At 43.2% G+C, this 24,527-nt stretch overlaps 2 protein-coding genes across 3 annotated transcripts in view; one reads left to right on the top strand and one right to left on the bottom strand.

Moving 5' to 3' along the window:
* Positions 1-2,459: 2,459 nt before the first annotated feature.
* On the bottom strand, positions 2,460-15,866 carry RBM45 (RNA binding motif protein 45). 2 transcript variants are annotated; one of them, XM_041403597.1, is made up of 10 exons: positions 15,501-15,866; positions 14,202-14,324; positions 13,950-14,076; positions 12,180-12,290; positions 11,660-11,839; positions 10,655-10,784; positions 9,331-9,427; positions 8,844-9,010; positions 7,088-7,284; positions 2,460-3,396 (listed from the first exon to the last, which is right to left on the bottom strand). In XM_041403597.1, the coding sequence occupies exons 1-9, from the start codon at positions 15,777-15,779 to the stop codon at positions 7,092-7,094; spliced, it is 1,407 nt and encodes a 468-aa protein (XP_041259531.1). In that variant the 5' UTR covers positions 15,780-15,866; the 3' UTR covers positions 2,460-3,396; positions 7,088-7,091. The 2 variants fall into 2 exon arrangements, with proteins under 2 accessions (XP_041259531.1, XP_041259532.1); XM_041403598.1 differs by lacking the exon at positions 2,460-3,396 and having other exon boundaries at positions 6,822-7,284.
* A 5,455-nt stretch (positions 15,867-21,321) lies between these two features.
* The window catches only part of PDE11A (phosphodiesterase 11A), a 105,093-nt gene continuing 101,887 nt past the window's right edge, over positions 21,322-24,527 (top strand). The window contains exon 1 of the mRNA XM_041403476.1: positions 21,322-22,119. Within this exon, the coding sequence (XP_041259410.1) occupies positions 21,322-22,119 (798 nt within the window). The remainder of the gene's footprint in view (positions 22,120-24,527) is intronic.

The following is a 24,527-nucleotide window of genomic DNA, read 5'->3' as shown; positions in this document are numbered from 1 at the left end:
TTCAATGGTTCTGATGCCCACATACTCTGCTCTGTTAACACTGCCCTGTATCTTTTAAAATGGCATCTGAAAAATTTACTCACTAGCACTTTCCAAAGACAGAACTTGGCCAGAAGAGCTGGAAGAATTCCCAGTGAAACTTATGTACTCCCAAGCTCAGGATTTGTAAACACTTTCTCTAAATATAGAGTAAGGTCTGATCAGCAGTTAACTCTTCAGTCTTAATAAAGTCCTGCAGATATTGTGTATTAGATGTTGCATGTTAACACTGGATTTGGATATCCTACACTTTGTGTTGGATGAAGCTCCACCTTCCCAAGGTCTGCAGAATTTCAGGAAAAATTCCTAATAAAAGAATCCAGGCATGGGAGCAAACAAATGTATACTGTTAAAGTAGATTAAATCAAAGTCTTATATCAATATTTATTTCTTAATTTTTTATAATCATAAAATGGACATAATGTTTCTACTGGACATAATTTAGTGTGATTTGTGAAATCTCTATTATCTCATTTTCAAAGATACTAAAGCCTTGTTCAACATTACCAGGAACTGTGGCTGATGAATACAGCTGAAGTCTAAGTCACTTATAGGTAAGCATGCTAACTTCTACTTGTCAACATTAAAGCACTGATACTGCAAAATAACACACCAGAAACCTCAGACAGTTTTGGTCAATTCCCTCACCAGCACCAAAGAGAATTTTGAATGACACTGTTTTTTCCAGCACAGGAACCTAAAGCTCATTCTCACAACAGACTGAGTTTTTACTCACCAGTGCAAGAACCTAGAAAAGCAGCCTGTCACTTAGCAGCAGTGGTATGTAACAAAGAAACAGGGAGTGATGATATCATATCCAATCAAAAGTGTACTTACACAAACTGTTACTTAGCCAAAAACAGAACATGAATGTTTTCAGGAAATACACTGAACTCTGAGAGCAATAATGATTTATTCTAAGTACATTCTAAAAACCTTTACCCAAATACTAAAAATTACTCCATGCGAGTCACTTGATAGCCGGACTCAGCAGTGACTAAAAGGGAGACACCTGAAAACCAAACTCTACAAACAGTGTCTTGAACCCTTAGAAACAGAAGTGGGGAAAAGGTTTTTTTGAGCTCCAGACCAATTCTCTTCTGTTGCAGACCTGACTGAACAAGCTGGCAAGGGAGCTCCACAGGCCAAAGCAAGACTGCATTCAGAGCACTGATCTTCCATGCCCAGGGAGTGCCATAGCCCACTGTTCCCAGAGACATGTAGTGATAAAAACAAGACTGAGAATGACTAGAAAATGGCACTGTTCTAATTTGTAGCATCACTTCAAGCTGTAAAGGGTATCTTCCAACCCTCTCTGTGTGTTGAATGCTCCCTCAAGCAACCGTTAGGACCATCCCAACACGATTCTTCCTTGCCATCTTGGATGGCCAAACACCACCACCAGTTACTCAGTTTTTGAGTGTTTACCCTCCTAGGGACGTTTATGCCCCCTAAAGACACAGGCAGCCACCCCACTAAGCTGGGGATCTTGGCACAGGAGACTCATCAAGAGGCCAATTCTACCACACAAATGGGAAGTTGGGTTTTTTTCAGCTGCCTATCCAGGGATTCTCAGCATTTCACCCGGTACTGTGCGGACCCACCACGGCATCCAGGTTCTGCAGCATGTGTCAGACCCTCTGTGAGAGTGTGCTGTCCACAGAACAGGACTGATGCTTTCTGAAAATACTGGACTCACTGCACATGTTGACTGTACAGTTAAGAGTGCAAAGGTGCTGCCCAACAGTTCTGGAGTTTGGGATTTATGGCAACCTGGTCAAAATTATTTTCCCCATGCAAATACAGAAAATTCCCAAATGCTACTAGAAATTTACCATGAAGGATTGGAAAACAAAACAAAACCAACCAAATAAACAGAAAATCCAAACTGGAACTTTTTCAGGGAAACACAAGAGAAATGGCAACCCTCCTTAGAACCAAACTTTGGGCTGGAGTCAGAGACAGGATCCAATTCTCCAGGCTCAACCATAAATCTCTTTTCACTGATTTCTAACAGCTATACCAAATTAAGCACGAATTTTACAGCCTGGTTAACCCATACAGCCCTTATTCAATTCTGTTCTTTGTGCTGAATGAAACAACTGCACTTGGGGAAAAGAGCTGCTGGTGAGTCATTGAGAACTGCTTTTTAACAAGTACTGGAATGGAGGGAAGGAAAAGGCAACTTCCTCAGGCAACTTTTACTCTGCAGCTTGCTCCCATTTGAACATCTGAAGTCTAATATTCATTTAAATAAAGAAAAAAATTGGTTCTTTTTAAATACATGGTTCATTACTTTGCATTTAAACTTCCGAACCAATGGATGAAGGGATCATATGGGAGATGCTGGGAAGCTTGAAGCAGCCAAGGGCATGCTTCCCTAGAGTGCATACAATTAGAATTCCTCGATTTTATCTCTATATCATATTTTAATAACCAGAATATTTCCAATTCAACAAGTAGTATACAGGAATACACAGAAAAGTAATGGCATTTGAAAATTATCTGTGCACATTTATTCTCCATCAGTGCTGAAATCATCTTCATCCTGCTGAAAACTTGACTTGTCCAACTCTTACTTGAACATATGCATTGAAAGCTTCTGGGGGAAAAAAAAAACAACAAACAAAACACCCCAATCCCTCAAAACTAACAAAAATAAACCCACAGCCCTAGACTTTATAGTTTCCCTGCAGTTTATAGCCAAAAGACCTCAGGATAAGAAAGCATAAATATAAGTTTTGGTAGTCTGACAGAGTCTAATGTTCCTTTCACTAAACAGCAGAACTAATAATTGTGGCCCAAAGCAACAAAATATTTAAGAATGTACTTTGAATTATTTTCTTGATTACAGAAATTCTTAAATCTAGATTAATACTGTCATGTCTGCTGGCATTGTTAAAGTTACTTCATTTTCTTTGAATTAACTGCTGTACTTCACTTTTCAATGCAATTTGGATCATGAGAGATGTCTTATATTTTAACAGAATCTTAATCATTATTAATTAACCACTCAAGTCAGAAAATGCTGGCTCCTTTATTTCCTCCATCATTGTAATTTCCATCTTATAAGAAGGATTCAGGTAAAAACAAGAGCTATTTCTGTAATACAAGGTTATATACTATTACAAGAACAACCACCAGTTTACAGTTTTTAATGCCTACATAATTTTCAAAACTGCATGTCTGCATATTCAGAAAGAGAAAGGATCATAGAGAGATCAACTAAGTAACAATTAACAAAAAAAAAAAAAAAAGTTGTCACTGAAAAAAGCTGTCACTGTCCACAGGAACCATGTCTAGTCACGTTTTCAGTCAGTCAGTCAGCTAGCTGAGGGTCATGTCATTACTTAGTTTCTGTAGAAAAAACACAAGCACAAAAATAGTATCAAAAGCAACATACCTATTTTTATTTCAAAGTACATATTATAAAATATAATCATTACAACGGCATATAAATAAAGTATTCAATATCTTTAGAAGAATAATACTAAAGTTTTAAGCATGCCTCTCTAACTTTTAAAGAAGCACCTCTTTCTCTGAGCTGTGTGTAAAAGCCAGTATTTTTTCTGCAATATACTGTTGATACAAAATACAACTATTTTTTTCAATGTATATCACAACTATGATACAATTACCTTTTAAAAACATTTTTGTAGAGCAGTAAATCATTAAAATATATACATATTAACATCAAAATTTCAATAAAGGTTTAAGTCAAAAAATTAATGCAAATTAAATCAGTGATGCAGCACTTCTTCTGGACATGAATAACCAAAGACAAAAATAACCAAGTATTTTATGAGAGAACAAATTTTTTTTGCAACTTAGTCAGTAACTAAGTAATTATTAAAAAGACCCAAGTTTTTTCAGTAGGAGAAAAATGCAATGAATCCATTTGCTCTAAGTCAATCAGCAATGAGTATCAAAAGCCACAGAAGTTAGCTCCACATAGCTGTGTCTGGCATTTCTAACACAAAGCGGGTTAGAAACTCTGCTTTCAAGGACTATTTGAAAGCTTTATGACAGACATTTTGGGTGGACTTGGGCTTTTTGTTTTGTTTGCTTGTGGGTCTCTTGCTTAGTAGTTTGGGGGTTTCCAAGGGTGGGGGTGGTGTTTAAATAGAACTACTAGGTAGCAATGAAGAGATTAATTGGAATGCCACAATACATTCTTCTGACAGATAGCAAATTCTTCCCTTCCTCTTCTATTTTTGAATGACACAGTGTGTGTAACTGACATCAGACACTGCAGTGAGCTTTTCACAAAATATTCCAAGCAACACAAAGCCCTGAGCTAAGAGCACAGCCTGGTCAACAGCAAGATTTTTAAGTCAGCAACTGCCTAGAAGTAGACACTGTAGTTGCCTTCTCAAGCCTACACTGATTTAAAGCAAGGTAAGTTTGAAGTGATTATTTCAGCCATAAATACTTGCTTAGCATAAAAGGGGATAACTTCACACCCTAAGAAACTTACAATAGAACTTAAAGTGGTGAAGAGAACCCCCCTGGTCTGTATTTCCATCTTTTCTCTGCTACTTTTAACTATTCACATAAACAAATTAATTTTCATTGACTTGTAGGAGAACCAGAGCCTGTAAAATTCATTAGTGAACTAATTCAGAATATTAATAGATGTGTATCCAAATTTCCCTGATAAACAAAGTTTGTTGCAAGGTAACAGAAAGCTCTTATAGTCAGAAGTTTGCATTGCAAAAGCATTATGAGTAGCATACTTTTTTAAGAAACAATTTTGCAAATTGTATTTTAGAAAGGCTGTTAGCATAAGAAAGTGTTGGGGCAAAACTTCAAATGTGCTAAAAAAATAAATATGTTACTTAATTATGACATTGAATGACATTTATTTTCATAAAGATTCTAGAATTCACAGATCTTATAATGAATTTTCATCAGAAAACCTTGTATAGAAAAGACTATTTTAGAAATCCAGTCACTTTGTTAGAGACAGAAGGCAAGCAGTACAACAGGACTTTAGAAAGGATTTTTTTAAGAGGCAATGATATCCTTAAGTGAAAACTCACAGAAGTTTTAGCTAGGGAGGTTATTTCCTACAGCTAAAATTCAAAATGAAAAAAGTTAGTATTCTCACATCTTAAAAAAACCACAGCTATTTCAGAGGTAGGGAGAATTGCACCAGTTTTCACAAGCACAATTTAACACTTTAACGAAAAGCAAAATATAAGCCTCCAAATTACTGCAAAGCTTGTCAGTCAGTCCAGCACAAAAAAAAAGTCTGTTTTCCAGGGGAAAATCACTTATATGGGCAAGCCCTTTTGAAAGGCAATCTTTCCTTTTAGGTACCACTTCATCTGAATTTGAGAAACCAGCTAAAGGACAAATGAACAAGTGATTCTGTCTGTCTATCCTGAAAAGAGAGAGATGCCAAGACAACCTGCTAGGAAACTTGGAATCAAGAACCTGGTGTACGAAAAAATGGGGATAAATAATTTTTCTAATTTTGGATACATGTTGTATTTACACTTTTCCAGTAAAAAGTACACAAGGCAGACCTGGTATTATATTACCCATCACATCATAGTTATTCCTGTAGGGACAGAGAGGCTGGACTTTTATTGCTGAAAGCAAGTCACATTAAAAACAAACAAAATGTTGTACAAAGATAAGAGCATGGGCACAAGTTACTTAAAATTGCATTCACCAGAGCTGATGATTAAAAAAAGTTTCAATTTAGTTTTAGCTATAATTCCATGCAGAAAAAGAATGCCCAGAAATCCAACTTATTCAAACAAAAGTTGTGTATAAAAACTAAGGTCACGTTTAGTCTCTGCTGCTTATCAAAAGAGCAACATGGAGGTTTAGAAGAAAAGGAGAAAAAGAACACTTTGGGCAAAAGCTTTTTTTGGTCTTTGCAACTCTGGGGTCACAAGAAACATCTATACAAAGAAAGGTACAAAGAGTGAAGCTTAAAGGCAAAATACTGATGCAAAGACAGTAGTGCTATTTTCTGAATTAGTTAAATCAAAACTTCATATTCCCTGGGAAGATAGTATAGTACTGGAAATATCTGGAAGCTATTGTAATATTTGAGAGTTATTTTGTAGGAAAAAGGGCTTAGGCTTTTCTCCCCCAACTATATTCTCCTATGGCAATAGTCCTAATGCTGAAAAAAAATAAAAATAATTCAAAAATATGATGAAAGTCATATAATTTGAAGCAAAGCAATGTTTAAAAGAACAATTGAATTTTGATCCCTGAAGGCATTAAGATATAAAACATCTCTAGGAGTTTAGCCAGCTTTCACAGGCCATAAGCATAAAATAATAAAGTTCTCAAACTAATTACCTCAAACACCTATCTCAATTCCTTCACCACAGGCTCTGCTTCATTTTCTCACATCACATATTTCAGCTACACCTGATTTCTGAGAACACAGATGACCCAAATATCCCAAACCTTTGGTTCCACCTGACAATCTTACCTGCTCCCCCATCCTTTTTTTATTTACCCTGTCACTCCTCTGCCCTTCAAGGGCTCAACTTTTCATCTTTAACCAATGCCACTGAGGGCATATGATACTAACGAAAAAAAGACACACACAAGCTTACATCTGTTTCATTGTTTATTTTTTGCATAGTGTTTTCAATGCCAACTGATTCTCCCAAGTACAAAAGTAATATTTCTATCAACATCCAGATTGATTTTTATCAACTGGTTCAATTTTTTTTTCAAGGACTATAAAAATTGATTTTTATAAAATAAAGTGCACGTGCATATATATATATATAAGCACACACACCCCCAGGACTATAAAAATTGATTTTTATAAAATAAAGTGCACGTGCATATATATATATATATAAGCACACACGCACCCATATATATGCATGTATGTATGTGTATACACACACAGATATATCAAAAATTCTATTTCAGTTTGCTAGTTAAGAATAGATTTAGAGTTTATCATTCTATGTTTGTATTGTCTAACTTCAAATCTTTGCCTGTCACTATTTCAGGAGGCTGACTGCAGGGTAAGCAAGAGCTCAGGCTGGCTGGGGGTACTCACCTGCTCAGTAAGTTCTCTGGCGCTTGTTGGGCTCCTCCGAGGGCGAGTCTGCCAACCTCACTTTCAGCCTCACACCATTCACAATCTTGCCATGCAATGCAGTTATGGCCTCGCTGGCACTTGCTCTGTCTGCAAATTTTGCATAGCCCACATTTTTTCCAGCCACAAGATAAACGCTTATCAACTGTCCAAAACGACTGGGGCGGGGGAAAAAAAAAGAAAAGGTAATTTACAGATTTTCCTGCAAAAAAATTTCCAGTCTAAAGCACGTATGATTTGTTAACTGCAAAACCATTAATTTCATATCTATGCTCCCAATTTGCATATTCCCTTCCCTTGAATTAGGTGTATGTAGAAGTAAATGAACACTGAAAGTTCACAGATGTTTTCTATGAAATATTACAACAGAACCTGAAATATCAGTGATCTCTCTCTAATTTACAAGAATATGTAAAGCTGATCAACACTACAGGTCCCCAAACACCAAAAGGCACTCAAAACACCCTGCAAAAAACAAAACAAGAAAAAACCCCAAACCAACCAAAAGTAAGACACACACATCCAAGCCAGCAGATAATTTAGAAGCTAAATCTGCATCTCACTTAAATGAACTTGCCCAATTTTGATTTATCTTGGAAAAGGTCTCACTGAAATGAAAGCAAGCACTGCAGCTTCAGGGAAAAGTACAGTATTCTTTTTCTCTATTTTTTTAGGAAAAAATAGAGTACACAGGAGATTCTTCACACACATCCAAGCCAGCAGATAATTTAGAAGCTAAATCTGCATCTCTCTTAAATGAACTTGCTCAGTTGTGATTTATCTTGGAAAAGGTCTCACTGAAATGACTCAGAAAGCAAGCACTGCAGCTTCAGGAAAAAGTACAGTATTTTTTTTCTATTTTTTTAGGGAAAAATAGAGTACTCAGGAGATTCTTAAGACAGATCCTGAAATATTTTTTAAAAATAGTCTGCTTGCTTCTTACTGAAGTGTCAAGACTCAGGTCCATAACCTTTTCCTCCTCCAGTATCCGATTAACAAAATCCACTATATCATACAGGTATAATTTTGACTTCCACACAAAATGTTTTCCTCTCCTGATGCTTTTAAAATATTTTGGCTTTCCAAAGATTTATTGCAAATTAAAGCTATTAGAAAGGAAAATGTCTCTTTTTTCAAGAGTATAGTACAAATTAATAATATAAAGTACTGAAGAACTACTAATTACAGATTTTTTAAAAGATGGCAAAAATTATGTCAAGTATTTGCTCCACATAGGGAGATACAAAGAACAGTTGAAATAGTGTCAGTAAGATGCAAACCATTATAGTGTATCAGGAAAAAAACAACACCCTACACTTGCTCCCCCTAGGTTACTGTGGAAATTTATCAAAATAGTTAAATGCCTTACAAAAATAAGTAAAAGAAAATGTAAAAGAAATTAGGAAATAGTAACTGGAAGTACTACTTTTTTTTGTTATAAAATCTACATTAGAAGACTGGACAATTTACTTCAAATTAAGTAATAAAGCTGCTATACTGATGATACTGCAGATATGGTTCAACATGAACCCCATTACCCACTTTTTTCAAAAGGCAACTCTTACCTACTGTTCACTTATGACTTCATAGTCACTGTGCACTGCCTTTTCTGGAAAGAGCTTTCAGGCCCTCTTGTTTATTTTCAATATTTACTTTCTATATTTCATAGTTTGTTCCCTTTTTGTTAGGGAACACTTATTTGTAAACAGAGTCTTACCAGAACACATCCTCCAGTACATTTACAGGTAAAGGATGGGGATGGAAAAGTATGAAAAGCCTTTCCTTCACAGAAGTGTCAGGTGGAACTTTTTTTTTGGGTGGTGGAAGTATGGCATCTGTTTGGGGCTGCAGCAACTGTGGGGCAGAAGCTCCTCCAAATGCTTGCTGAAACAAGGGAAAAAAATGCAAGTATAAGTTAACTGGTGGTGGGGGGCAGGGAAATAATTTTACCTTTCTTACCATTTTTGTTCCATTACAGGACATAAATAGGCTCTGTGAGTTCTAATCTTCATTACTTTATTTACTTTAGTATTTCATTAAATTGGACAACAAATTCAAGCAAGGTCAGCCACGTTTTCAGGGAATAAAGATGCAGCACATAGAACAGTTTGCAGAAGCAAGTGAGCAGTGCTCTTTATTGGCATGTGTGAGGTTTCTTACAACAATTCAGCAGAATACCAACGCCGTCCATGATCGGAACTTACAGGAGGCGTCCTGTACTGCTGAACCATGGCGCTGCTACCGCGCAACGCCGACGACACCTGCGCTGTCACCAGCTGCGTTGCCATTTTCCTGATAAGGCTGCAAGCAGAAGTGACAACAAACTACTTTAAAGAAAGAGCTAAGTTACAGCAATCTTGAATTTAGCAAGAAAAAGTAAGTTTTAATACACATCAGAGTATCTCTAGAAATCTGTAATGTTGTGTAGATAACGAAAACCAAGACGGGCTTTCATGACAGCCTACAGAGATCTGAAAGCCTGCATGCTAGCTGCAACTCACTGAAAACATTCATTCATTACCACTTAGAGATACACAAAACTACTCTTTGGGGTTTTTAACACTCTAGGGGGAAAAAAAAAGATGAAATCATCTCTACAAGAGCCCACTACATTTTGTGAGGCATGCCTAAAAAGCAAAACAGACAAAAAAATTTCCACCTGTTTTCGTAAAGAACACAGAGATTCAGTTCAGAGATCAAAATATTACCATAGAACGTTTACTTCCAGCTCTCATTTCCAGTGATTTTTCTTTATTCTGTTGCAGCATAAGAAAAAGCAATTGCTCTTTGTGCATAGATACACAGCCTGTGTTGCAAGACCACATAGCAATTATTGAAGAATGAAGGTTGCAATGAACATTGGCTTTAGTTCAGATCAGCCACACACTTCTGAAGTGAATCTCTCCACTGCCCCTCCTTACTGTCTTCATCTCCCAGAACAGGTTTGACATGAACTGGATTCCTTTAGGATGAAACTAAGGCAAAACACTCACTGCAGGAGAGTACTTAAGCTGCTCCACCTTGTACTGCGCATTTAAAACACAGGAAGAAGTCAGATATGGGCAAACACCTGAGAATTCCCCACAGCGTGCCAATATCAGATCCTTAGCACCCAAAGTTTTACTCTACATACGTGCTTCACAAAACTACTACTTGTACTACTGCAAACACAGCCAAGAGATGAAGTACATAAATCTAGTTCTAATTCATAAAACTCATAAAAAATACATTCCAGCCTTGTTACATGTTACAGATGTCTTGACAGATTCTTGCCAAATCCTAGATTTTTAGGTAGTATCTTAAGAATGTGTATTTTAGCATTTTCTTAACCTACCAAGACTAAGTTTCAAAAGGCTTATTCTGAACCATTCAAGAAGAAAGTCCCAAACCAAACAGTTTCAGAAAATACTATTGGCAAGTACGGCACAAGCTCACAGTGATACTGATGTTACATCTTACGTTAAAAACGTATTTATTTTATATTTTTCTCTCTAGAATGTAACTTCCAACTTTGTAAGTTGTACTTACTCTGAGCTGTCATTCCCATCTTCTAGGAAAATGACAGTTAGTCGATTTCCAGGAGGATACTCAAACCCATGGAGCTTGTACTTGGCGTATATAGCTGAGGCAGCAGTGCTGTACTGAATCACAGCGTACCCTGCAAGCACCGTGCACACAGCGTCAGCAGGAAACAGGTAACTCCTCAGAACAGACTGCACTCACACAAGCAATATATTTAAACTGCACATCAGTCATGGATGACACAAAATTCTTTTTAGCACACATCATTATTACCTCATCACTTTTATTTGAGAAGGAAGCTTCAGTGAAATTTACTAGTGACAAGTGAGCTGTACTTATGCTAGCTTGAAAAGCTGACAGTAAAACCACACAAGTGAAAACACATCTTCCTCACTACTCCAGAAATAGTAACAAAAGGATACATAATTGCACTTTTGAATAAAATTATCCCATCAACAGTGAATTTCAAGAACTGTAAAGTTAAAATGTAACTTTCTGAATCATTCACATTTTAAGTTTCCTGGAGAAGAGACCACTTCATATTTGTCTCAGCAGCAGTAAAACAAGACTGAAACCAAACACTCCTTCAGTAGAAAACATGACCCATTTTGGCATTATTTAATCCCCATTTACCCATATCAACTTCTACACACGCACATATTTCAGAATGAAAAATTCCAAAGATCTGTTTAGAGAACATTTTACTTTAATGTCTAATAATTTCTGAAACTTCTTCATTTATTTTGCCTCAAACTATTAATTTGACTAAAACCCACTTATCATGACTTTGATTCCATCCTTCTTGAGTTTTTATTATCTGAAAGTGAAGGTATACGCTCTGTGTAAACAGGAGTTCAAACAACACTGAATTTTGGGGTGTATGCAGTGACAGCAGCAACCACTGATTGTTTCCAGCAAGCGTACTGTATTTTGCAGTGCAAATGAATTAAGTACAATTACACAGGATTCCCTTCAGAGAAAAACAACAAAAACTTTTCTACTTTTACTTACCACTATTGGTATGAGGGTCTCTCTGAACATCACAATATTCCAGACCTGGAACTAAATCGAAAAGGGCGAAGAGTTGCTCTTGAATAAAGGGGAGCCGAGACACCACCGACAGGCGCTTGGAGACTGGCTCTTGAATTCGGGTCTCAGCTTTTTCAAAGCTACAAAATTCTGGCTGCATACCTTGGGAATCAACAAAATAATTTGAGTCATCATATTTGCATGCCTTCATTTCATGCATATGTTACATTCAACTTTTAAAAGTAATCCAAGTCAATTATATGCTAAAGGTCACATGTTGATTTCACCACTGCAGGTCACAAAATAATTGGGCAACCAGAGCAAAGCAAGCCACAAAAGTAGAGAGATTAAATGCCTGGCCAGTTTCTAACCTCAATATCCAATCCACTATTTAAGCGTTGACCTAAGCCTCCATCAGCTTCCCTCCCTCCAAACCACATTATTACTTAGTAACCATACTGCAGACTACAAACAAGTTTTAGTGTAAAAAGCTGTGACTTACAAAATGGAAGCGTATTTCCTCTTAGTTCTGGTCTCATGGCATTACTGTAATAATCGTGTTCAAAAGACTCAGAAGACTTATTTTTAGGTTCAGCCAAAATGGCCCTGTAGCCTGAAAGAAACAACCACACAGATAGCAACACCTCAGCACATCTCAGTTATCTGATCAGGCCCACATTCTTCAAGCTCCACATTTAGAAACATATTATTCAGAAAACTCACTAAGTGCTAGCTTTAGAGAATAACTAAATTATAGCTCTTGAAGTCTGCCCAAATAATTTTGTGAAAGTTAACAGCTTTCAAATGGAATTACTCCTACTCAGAAGTCAAGCATGACAGAAGCTAATTGCCACGAGAGTGAGTGAGCACTGGCACAGGTTGCCCAGAAAGGCAATGGAGTCTCCATGCATGGGGATATTCAAAAGTCACCTGGACATGGTCCTGGACCACCAGTACCCAGGTGACCCTGCTTGAGCAAGACCACCTCCAGAGGTCCCTTCCAACTTCAACCATTCTGTGATACTTAGCAGGATTCTGAGATGCTCCAGAAACCATCACCTGAACTTCTGTGCTAAAACAGTAGTTTATGGATGTTTTACACTCATCTAGGTTCTGCTTTTATGAAAGAAATAGGTATTACAGTCAAGCTATCCAACTAATTTCATTTTAACCTCACAGCAAAAAGGAAATACAATTTGACTGCTAAGTAATCTCAGGTTCATATTCCTAAGCACAAATATAATTTTTGTAGAACCACTTAAAATAGATACAATGCAGAACCACCACACACATTACTGAGGTGGTTGGAACCTCAGTTGTTTCATATATGAAACCTCAAGTTGTTTCATATTTGTGATTAAGCAACATTGAACAGGAGGTAGGTTTCCCAGAAGCCTACCAGCTTTCTTTTCCTGGATGAGCAAACCCAATTCCCTCTGTCTCTCCTCCAAACTCTTGTGCTTCCAGCCCCTGACATCCTTCCACCAGCCTCACTCAAATTCATTAACTTTTGTACTGAAGCATAAGTAACAACTTATAGAATCACAGAATAGTTTGGGTTGGAAGGAAACTTTCAGATCACCGAGTTCCAACCCCCTGCCTTGGGCAGGGACAGCTTCCACTACACCAGGCTGCTCAGAGCCCTATCCAACTGGCCTGGAACACTTCCAGGGATGGGATATCCACAACTTCTGTGGACAACCTGTTCCAGTGCCTCACCAGTGGCTTTATTTATTACCACCAGTGGCTGGTAATAAATAAAGCATACAAAGTCTTTCACTCTGTAACAGATAAATCACGACACTAAACAAAAACAAGCACTCTTCCCCCAGTTTCAGTTAGCATTAATTTGTTCTTAAATAAATGTGATCACAACAGAGTCCCTATGTATCATGCAATATATTTTATATAATAATTAATTTTATATCAAATACATTTGATTAAAACTGCCTATTTGCAAGAATGAGTTAAAATATTTTCCTGTGTACGAAGCCTACACTACAGACCAATAATAATGCACAAAAGAAAACTCCGTGTCCATTTCCAAACTCTTCTCACTGATCCTACTTGCAGTTTGGTCCTGAAAAAACAATCAGGTGATTGTTCTCAATGAATGTTAACAATGCTATTTATATTTTCAAGAAAACTTTGTCTTAACATGTTTCTGCATCATGAATAATTTAGCTGCAAACAAAACTAAAAAATAAAGGTATGTTATGATGATACCCATTTATTGGAAAAAAACCCTTAAAGAATTCACTTGGATCCTTACTTCGATCACACTCTTCAATTGCTAGGGCAGCTTGTGATGGTTTCAGGTACCTGACATAGCCCAAACCTTTACTTTCTCCAGTAGTCTTGTTTTTAATAATGCTGCAATATTCAATGTCTCCATACATCTAGAAGAATGAAAAAACATATTAATTTCCAATATTTGAAAACCATGAGACGTTCCATGTGTTATGCCCTTCTAATAAATTTAGAAAAAGGCATCTTAAAATAACAACAAACAGCAAATCAGAACCTTAAACTTCTCCCGCAGATCCTCCTCCGTGTAGGTTTTTGGTATCATAACAAAGATTCGTGTAAGCTCCTCATCTTCAAGGTCTCGGTGGCTTCCAGAAGCTCTTGACTGTGCAATAAATACCTAATGAAATAATCACATAGTTAGCAATTACCGGCAAAAGCGTCTAAGACACATATCAACAAGCAAGTGAAATAGTTTAACATTGTATTTATAGTTCACATAAGCTGCCTTAGCATGGAGAGAAAAGAACACCTGTGACCACTCATCATAACAGACCTACAAATACAATAAATCCCAAACAGGACAGGGGCCAGAGAAATTCCTTACTGGGGATAATGAGGAGTGGTGAGAAATACCACTGCTGATTCAGCAGCACTGTCAACATCACCGGTGACATGTCAGGTAGCGAAGAATGTATTATTGCAACAGGCCTAGTACGGCAGTAGTAGAAACAAATAAGCAAGCAAGGAAACAATAAAGCCTAGCAACTTAATAAAACTGGGCCACTGCAGTTCACTGCTCAGCTGGGCCAAAGTTTACAGGTCTACTGCTCTATGAAGGATCACGGCTTCTCATATCTGTTACTCTTAAAATCTTTTTTAGTTATTGAAATAAATTTCATCTCAGAAGCGCACATTGGAAAACAACCAAGAAAAAAAGCCCAAGTAAATCACAAACAAAAGCACATTGGTTCAAAGCAAGCCTGCTATGCAAAAGTAGCAACTGATTTCACAGAGCTCTTAATTTATTTTTCCAATAGCCATGCAAGGGTGTGAGGAATACAACTCAGATCTTTTGGCTTCTGATGGCAAGCTCTTCAGAAAAGATTTTACTGACTCAATACAAACTCATTCATACTTTCTTAATACTTGGTGAATAGGAAAGCAAATCAGGAAGCTGAAAGCTAAGAACAGTTCCATAGATTTAAAAAAAAAAGTTTTGAAAAGCGTTCACAAATTATAAAACCAGTATAAAACATACCGGCAAAACCAGCTCTATTTATTCGCAACTATTTTGCTTACAACACTTAAAATATACGAAAGAATCTTAGTCACAAACATCCCCTCATTTCCGGGTGCATTTCCCGCAGGCCTGCTCCAGGCAGGCCGCCCGTGGGATCCCGGCAGCGGCCGGGCCTCACGAGAGCCGCGGGTGGCGGTGCCCGCGAGGGGCCGGGCCCGCCCCGGCAGCGCGGCCAGGCACGGCCGGCGAGGCGNNAGGCGCCCGCTCCCCGGGCTCCCGCAGCCCCGCTCGGCCCGGCCCGGCCCGCGAGCCCCGGCCCGCCCCCGGCCGCACCTTGATGGGCTTGCTGTCGGGGAGCAGGCTGCGGCCGTGCATCTCCTCCATGGCCCGGCAGGCCTGCGAGCTGCGGGCGAACTTGATGAAGGCGATGCCGCGGGACTCGTTGGTGCGCCTGTCCCGCAGGAGCCAGATGTTCTGGATGTCCCCGAAGGGCGAGAAGCGCTCCCGGATCAGCGCCTCGCCGGTGTCCTTGCCCAGCACCACGAAGACGCGGCTGTTGGGCGGCTCGTCCAGGCACTCGGCCGACAGGCGGATGCCGCTGCTCTCCTCCATGGCGGGGCCGCCGAGCACCGCAGCCTTCTCCTGAGTACAGAAGGGAAGTGCAGCAGCGCCTTTTCCGCCGCGGATTCAGCGCGCCCGCCCCTTCCGCCGCTTCCGCCGCACCACTTCCGCCGCGCACCGCACCGCGCCCACCGCACCGCCCTGCACGCACCGCACCGCGCACCGCGCACACCGCACCGCCCTGCACGCACCGCACCGCTTCCGCCGCACCGCACCACTTCCGCCGCTCCGCCCCGCGCACACCGCTCCACACCGCGCGCACCGCACCGCACACACCGCACCGCGCGCACCGCACCGCGCCCACCGCACCGCCCCGCACGCACCGCACCGCGCGCACCGCACCGCCCTGCACGGCGCGCCCCGCACCGCACGCACCGCACCGCGCGCACCGCTCCGCACCGCGCGCACCGCACCGCGCGCACCGCACCGCGCGCACCGCACCGCGCGGCTCCGCGGTCTCTGCGAGGACGGAGGGCGGGCGGCGCGCTTTCCGTCTGCTATTTTTCACAAGCAAATGAAATATGCAGAAATCCCCCCTCTCACAAAAGCAGACGCAGTTGTCAAGTAGAAGGACGTGATAACATTTGGTACTTTTCCCGTAGATCTAAACGGGCTGTGTTGAGAAATTAACATGTTTTCTATTCAGGAATATTATCAGTGCCGCACTGTTGTGGAAAAGATAGAAGGCACAAGACCAAATCTTTGGAGTTAATTTGGCCGTACAACAGGACAAGCTGCGGGACTTTCTTACTCAGATCCAAACAAAAGCAAAGGCAAAACTAAGAGGTGACATAAGTAAGGTGAAGTGTTAGAGGGGACATACATAAATATAAAAAGCTTTTTCTTTATAGAGGTATGATAGCCTTACAAGGATTTACTATCACAACTGTCGACTTTGCTGTACTACAGATGAATTTGAACTACAGTTCCACAGAAACAAAAATCCTCATTCCCTGTATTAAGGTACTTGCACAATTTCCAATACTCAGTACACCAGGTCAGAAGGTTTATAGCTTTCCCAGAACATTGTAGTGCCAATGGGCAGATTTTAATTTCTGATTCTGGAGAGCTTTTAGATTTTGTTTGCTGGTCAATACCCCCTACTGGCATCGTGGTGTGCTGCAGTTGTTTTGTCTGACTAAATACCGTCCCCTACTACTACACTATGACTTGTTTTTTCTTATGCTTTTCACAGAGAAAGTCTTGAAAAGCAGTGAAACATATTAACAAAAACCCCATTCTGTGTGGGTTTTATTTTTTTTTAATGTTACTTGAATATAAATTATATTAATTGAATCAAGCAATTATATACACAGTCCTGTGGTTAGGGGTTTTTTTCTGGTTACTAAAGTGCTTTAGAATTGTGTGGCTTTTTTTCCTCCCTATGACTTCTAGAAAACGTTTTGTGACATTCACTTTATACTGGAATTTCCTTCAATACATCATCTGCATATTGTAATTATTTTTTCCCAGTAAAATTGTAGTGAACAAATTATACAGATGTTAGTACAAGTTTTGAAAAGAAAGCAAACAAACTGATATCTAAATTCACTTTAGACAATGGGAAAAGTCCGCTCTGGAGGACAGAAGAGAAATGTGAACATGTCATTACAGGTACTGCAGCACTCTTCAGTACATGCGCAGTCTTCTGTTGAAAAATACAGGTTTTAGCAGGTTTGGAAGGAAACAATAATGGTTTTTCAACTTCTGTCAAGAAATTCCAGGAACTGGCTATTGACAACCTTTTTCCTAATGCCCTTCAATGGAACACAGCCTTGTGGAATTCAATGTCAATCTCATGCTAATTTAAAAAAAAAACAAAAACTGTATGAAATTCAATTTGGATATTCTGGATATTGGAATTGCAGAGATATTCACATAGTTTAGAAGCAGTAGGTAGTTGTCTATGAAATGATACAAAGAACTGCAAGTTTCCATGATGCAAAGAGGATTTACATTTTACTTATTAAAGTGACACAAAGACAAAGTATACCTTGTGCATTTTATATTGTACATCATTTATGCTCCCATCCTCCTGGATTCTACTGGACTCTTCCCCCTTTCAGACTGTTTAGCGTAATAAAGCACCTCCCCAAATGACAAAATTTTCTCAAGTGGTTTTCCCAATTGCATTTTGAGGAGTGCTATTCCACTGCTTTCCACAGAGAAACACACTGCACCTGAGAAATTCATCGACATTTCTCCTTGTGATTCTTTTAGGGCATCTTAGGGCATTTCTGCACGTTGTGCCCAAGGAAAATAGGTGGAACTGGCTAAAGCCTGCGCTGCTGTCTGAGTTGGCATTGTGCATCCCTGCTGACAAAAAAGTGCATCATACCGCAGATGCATGAGATGTAAGATGCTTGTACCTCACTGCAGCATACCTATAAAATTATAATAGTGGCACAGGCCCATGGCATCGACAAAATATATTTTCCTATTTTTGCCCTCCCACAAAAGGCTGAAGTTAATCTACCTCAAGCCAACACAAGGCTGCAGCTCAGAGTACACTGTGCTTCTTTAACTCACCCTGCAGACAGAACAGACCCCAGCTTTCTCTTAACATCCATCAGTGTACACCAGACCAGGTTTCTGAAGGTTTTATCCAGGTTTTTACATCATGTCCAAAGCCTGTGCAAGTTACAGAACCGTCAAACCTGTGTGATCATCTTTGTCACATTTCATCTCTATATGGATTTCAGGTTCCACAGTTCTTTACAATTAAACTGTTACAGAAAAATTTTCACTATGTATTCCATGGAATGGAGACAACTACAGTTTTACTTTCTTCAGTCTTGACTGCTATTTGAGAGATTGTCAATATGCAGATTTCTGATACAGTCAAATCCTATGCGTAGAATCCCAGCAAAAGAAACTAAAGATGCTGCAAGACTTTGAAGGACCTAGTTTATACCTAGGCTTACAGAAACACTAAGTTGCCTTGAGTGTTTACATACAGAACTGCTACATAGTAGCCATTTTGTAGTAAACACTGGTGTGCGTGCTCAAACCAAACCTTACCACGTTAAGATGGTAAAAATTATTTGCATACAGTTATTTCGCACTCAAGGTCCTCTCTTGAGCGCTGGGGGTACGCGTCGGGCTGGCCTCCAGCCGCTCACGCGATTTCTTTGTGCAAGTGGAGCGTTTGTGCCAGCGCTAACATTGCATCCGAGGCTGGGGGCAGCCCCGGGGGGCTCGGGGGCTCCGGGAGCGCGGCCTCCGGCCAGCGCGGCCGCCCCCGGCGCTGTGAGAGCGGCGGCTCAGCCCGAGCGCTGCGCCCGCCCGTGAAACCCCCGTGCGTCACAGCTCCGGCAGCGCGCTCGGAAACGCTCACAGAGCCTTGCCCTCGCCCACATACGCTGCCTCGTCCTACCCAAGCTACCTGCATGGAAAGAGCTCGGCTTCTTCAGAGGCGCGAGCGGCTCGGGGACAAATCCCTAGAGCGTGTCCTCCGACCTCCCCGCTTTCTGCCCCCCCGCCCCGCAGCCCACTCGCCGCGGGTTCTGCAGCCGGGCGCTCTCCGCAAGTCGGGCGGGGCACGGTGCGGCGGCCGGGAGCGGTCTTTCCCCTCCGCCGCGCACCGCCCAGGGCCGGGCTGGCCCCCCGCTCCCTCCTCCGCCCCCCGAGCTCCGGGGCCGCTGCCGGGCTGCGCCCCCCGCCCCGGCTGCCCGCGCGCCTGCGCGCCGCCCCCGCTGCCCTATTGCCGGTGTGTGCCGGCGGCGGCGGGGCTGCTCAATGGAGAGAGCCCGTCCTCCTGCGGCAGCATCCCTGCGCGGCGGGGAGAGTCCGAGACCTGTGAAACCCCGCCCAGAGCGGGGGGCAAGCACGGCGCCCTGTCGCCACAGCGGCCCGGGACCCGCGGCGGCGAGAGAACGGCTGCTCAGCCTGCGAGGGCGCGGGCACCGAGACTGGGAGCCGAAATCCTTTGTTTGTGGCTTCGTAAGCTGCCTCCGAGCTGCTCAAGCCGAAGCATCTACACGGAGCCCCTGAGGGCCACCCCTACTGCCGCGGGAGACGCGGCCGTCCTCCGGGACACACACGTAGCCCTTCCTCCCCCCCGACACCCACGCACCAGCCTGCGCTATCGACACGTGTCCCAAAAGTGCTCCCTCTCCTTGCAAGCACTGCCCGCACCCCGCGCCGTAAGGGGCAGCTGCAGGGACAGGGTCCCCGGCAGGTCGGAATCTCGTTTGGTTGAAGATTTGCCCGTGTGTTTTCCCAGCCACCCGAACTCCCATTCATGAATTTCTGAAGCCGCCTTCATTCAGTCTTTGGTGAGCGCACGAAAAACATTTTCACGTGTAAAGATCCATGACTTGTTTTTTTCAATCGCTTATGCGTAGGCATTGATTTAGCAATGAAAAGTGCTCCACGTGCGCATAAAAATAACCCTTGCCCGTCTGCCGGCGGTGGATACGGTCGGTTTCCGTCTGGCAGCCGGTGATGCCCGAGCGGTCACCCAGGAGCGCCTGGGCGCGCCGGGGAACAGCGGCTTGCGGCAGACAGCCCTGGGCGGCTCCGGGCGGGCAGAGCCCGCTGTGCCCCTCACAGCCCGCGGGAGCCGTGCCCGCCGGGCAGAGTCGGGGCTCCGCACGGGTGAGGCTATCCGCAAATCAACTCAGTGATTCAAGAAACAGAATTCACTCAGGATTCTTGGAAGGGCTCCGTTTTTCTGCTTGTCACCTGAAGTACTGAAGCAGCTCAGACAATGGTATAAATGAGAGCTCTTTAACGGGAGCGCTCCCATTACCTCCCGCTGCCTCTCCCGCGGACCGCGGGCGGGAGCAGCGGCGGAGTTCGTCCCCTCCCGGAACGAGCATCACAGACAAAAGGCCCCTCCCTTTCCCCCCGATGTTGTTGAATGAAACTCCCTAGCACAGCTCCCCACTGCCGGGGGTCCTCCCGCCGGGGGACGCTGCGCGCCCCGCCCGCCCTGCCGAGGCGGCTGCTGCCAGGCGGGCGGCAGTGCCCCCCCACCCGCAGCGGGGTTTGCCAGCGCTCCCGCCAGCCCTCCCTCCTCCCCGCCTGCCCCCCCGCTCGGCTCACGCGTCCTCCCCTCCCTCCTTCTCAGTGGTCTGCCGGCTGGCTTACGCAGGAGCCGCCGCCAGCACTGACAGCACTTGGCAGAAGGGGTTTGCCCGAGCGCTCCCGGAGCATCTCCAGAGGCGCGGCGGCACCGCCTGCCCGACTCAGCAGGGGAGCGGCCCAGAACCGGGAACCGAGGTCAGAGCTGGCGAAAGGCTGAAAACAGGGAAGCACAAAAAATATCTAGAAAAATACCAATACTACTGCTACTAATAATAAAGAGTGGTGGGCAGGGAAAGGAGGTCGCGGGGGAAAGCAGAAGGCGAGAAGAAGGCGCGCCGCTGAGGAGGAGCCCGGGCAAGGGGCAGAAGCGGCCCCTCGCGGGGCTGCCGGCATCCCCCGTGCCCCGGGGCGCCGTCGGGGCGGCAGCAGCAGCACGTGGCGGCGGCGGGGCATGGCCAGCGCGGGAGCTCCCGCGGCCTGAGCCGCCCCCGCCGCCGGCACCATGGCAGCCGCCGGCGATGCCGGCCTCGACGTGGCGGCGGTGGAAAGTTTCCTAGAGAGGCACCCGGAGCTGGTGGAGAAGTGGCTGCAGAGGAAGAACTCGCTCCCTAAAGCGCCTGCCGCCCCCGCCGGCGGCCCGTCGGAGGAGCGGCGGAGCAGCGACGGCCCCGGCGGCAGCTGGGGGAGCGCGGGCGGCCCCGGCGGCCCCGGCCCCGGGGGGCTGCAGCGCCGAGCGTCCCAGAAGGAGCTGCGGAAGAGCTTCGCCCGCTCCAAAGCTATCCACGTCAACCTCACCTACGACGAGCATGTGCACGCCCGGGCGCAGGAGCCGCTGAGCAGCGTGCGGCGGCGGGCGCTGCTGCGGAAGGCCAGCTCCTTGCCCCCCACCACCGCCCACATCCTCAGCGCCCTGCTGGAGTCCCGCGTCAGCCTGCCCCAGTACCCCCCCACCGCCCTGGACTACAAGCGCTACCTCAAGGAGCACAACGAGCGCCAGTTCTTCCTGGAACTGGTCAAGGACATCTCCAATGACCTGGACCTCACCAGCCTCAGTTATAAGATCCTCATCTTCGTCTGCCTCATGGTGGACGCGGACCGGGGATCCCTCTTCCTCGTGGAGGGGACCTCCGCCGGCAAGAAGACCCTGGTGTCCAAGTTCTTCGACGTGCACGCCGGCACGCCGCTGCTGCCCTGCGGCTCCACCGAGGACAGCAACGAGGTGCAGGTGCCCTGGGGCAAGGGCATCATCGGCTACGTGGCGGAGCACGGAGAGACGGTCAACATTCCCGACGCCTACCAGGTAGGAGTCGGGCAGGCTCCCCCGATGGGCGGCCCGGCCGGGAATGGCGCGGGGGGCGCGGGGCGAGTGCCGGGGGGACGCCGGGGAAGGCGGGAGGGGAAGCCCCGCCTGGGTGGCCGGGGGGCTAAAGGGCCCTACAATGGCACAGCAGCGGTCTGGGTTTCGCAGGAGCTATAGGCGCTTCATGTGTTTCTAAAGCATGTTTTGGAACCGGCTGAAGAAAAGTTTAAAAAATATGCTCGTGATCTTGATTTTCTATCTCAATGTTCCCTGGCTCTCTGCTGCTGAAAAAATCTCATTGCTTTTGAAAGAGCGTATATTTTCACCTTTGCATATGCCCACTCAGCCCACATGGTACGTGTTTTCAAACGCACTCCTAGCAGTGATATAGCCAGTGTCCTGTTATTCTCCAGCAAAGACTTTCCCCACCTTTTACTTCTTCAGAGGCTTCAGTGTGAATTGTGAAAATGTACTTCTGGCTTCAAGGCAGACATTGACCCCTGGCTTCAGCAGGGACAGAGGAGCTTTTGCCCGAATGTGTCGATGTGGAGCAGAGCCTTCAGTTTCCTGGCTTGAAATTTACCTCTCTTTCAGGGGTTCTGTTTCTTTTCTAGTGTTTGTTTGTTTAAGACACTATCAGCAATTAAAGGTTCTTGAGGAAATCAAGAACCACAAAGTGACACGTTTTCTCAGTTAGGATCTTGGTAAGCTTGAGAAAGGTGGGAGATGAATTGAAGAATTCTAGTAGTAAACATTGTCCAGTGTCATATTTTAATCTACAATAATAACAAAAAACAATAAACATTAAAAAACTGATGATGCTTTGCAGCAGACTACAAGGAAGAAACTTGAAAAATAAGATTTGGTTATTTTTGGTTTTTAAATACAGAAGAAGATCCAGGGTATATGTATTTGGGGCTGAATATTTATTTATTTGTCAAACAGTATTTGAAAAATACTAGACACCTCACAGATCCAGACTGACAGAGGTTCCCAACCCACAGATTTCAAAGGGAATGGTAAAAATACTCAGACTAAAATGACTATTGCATCACCTTTGAAAAAAGTTCAACTGGTTTTCTTCCTTTATTTTTTTCCCTTTTCTGCATGATACACTTTTTCTTGCAATCTGATTTTGTTACTTTCACTTGTAGAACTGTGCAATTCCCAGAATATCTGCTGTTGTAGGTGAAGCAGTATGTTCTCGACTTGCTAAACAGACAAAAAATATCTGAGTTTGGCTAGGAAGGAACTTGATCCGTCCTTCTAAACTCTGGATAGCTCCAGACACCCTTTTTTTGGAGGTGAGAATGCCACTGAAAGGGCATTGTTTTCTAGTCCTAGGGACGTATATTGTTTTATTTTTAAATTTTTTCTTCAGTGTTTGTTCACTTTGTGTTCACTTCCCTGTGAAAAAGTCCATCTTCTTTGAACAGTTTATTTTCTGTTTCATCCACAGAGAAAAGTGAAAAGCAATCCATCCAGTTGCCAATCCCAGGGCTATTTATGTTATACTTTTGTCTGGCTCTTATTCAAAATCAATTTAAATATTATAAATAGTACAGTTCGTTGTATCTTTAAGCCCTAAGTACATTAGTTGCAGTAGATGGGCAAGTTCTAGTCCAAGCCCATCCTGTAATTACATCAAATGCATCTTCCCTATTTTCAGTGGAGCTATTTTGATTTACTTTAGTGCAAATGAAGCTTAAGACCTTCCAACTGTAATGAAAGTTTTGCTGGATAATGAAACAGGGCCCTGCTTTCAGTTATGTTTGAGAGTTAGTACAGTTTATCTTCTCCTGCTTGGCAAGGATATACACCCATTGTGCATCATCACAAGGAGACATTTCTAACTGAATGGTAGAGAGAGCTCTACAGAAGCCCAGGTACCTGTGCGTGAAGAGGTGACAGCTGCTCCATTTCAGATCATTGTAGTGCTCACAATGGAGCACTTTAAAAATTAATAAATATGATAGCATTATTTTTTGCCACTGATGATGAAAGTGTTTAATCAACTGTCACATAATAAAACAGCACTACCAGGAAACTCTGTCAGGTGGACCACAAGAAAAGGGGTGACAGAAGAGCGCCATTTTTTTGTCCATTGAAGAGGGTTTCTACACTGATGCTAACTGTTTGGCAACAAAAAGCCTTACACAAGGTCAGAGGAACTTCTAGATTAAGTTAAACTTCTTTTGCTTGTTTTTTTAAATTAACAAACTTATTTAAAATAGGTAAACGTACTTCCATATCATCAATTAGTTAGTTTACTGGACTGGGAAATTTATTATTATTCAACCATCTCTATTTCCTCAGAGCCTGATCAAATACTATTTGGAATTCTACCACTGAGTACAAATTGGGTTGCCTGCTTGTACTGTCAGCTGTGACTGACATTAATGGTACTT

Source organism: Onychostruthus taczanowskii, unplaced genomic scaffold (assembly GCF_017590055.1).
Source record: "Onychostruthus taczanowskii isolate IOZ18803 unplaced genomic scaffold, ASM1759005v1 scaffold20, whole genome shotgun sequence".
Classification (NCBI taxonomy): domain Eukaryota; kingdom Metazoa; phylum Chordata; class Aves; order Passeriformes; family Passeridae; genus Onychostruthus; species Onychostruthus taczanowskii.
The sequence above is the reverse complement of the archived record's forward strand: the minus strand, read 5'-3'. Positions and strand labels throughout refer to the sequence as shown.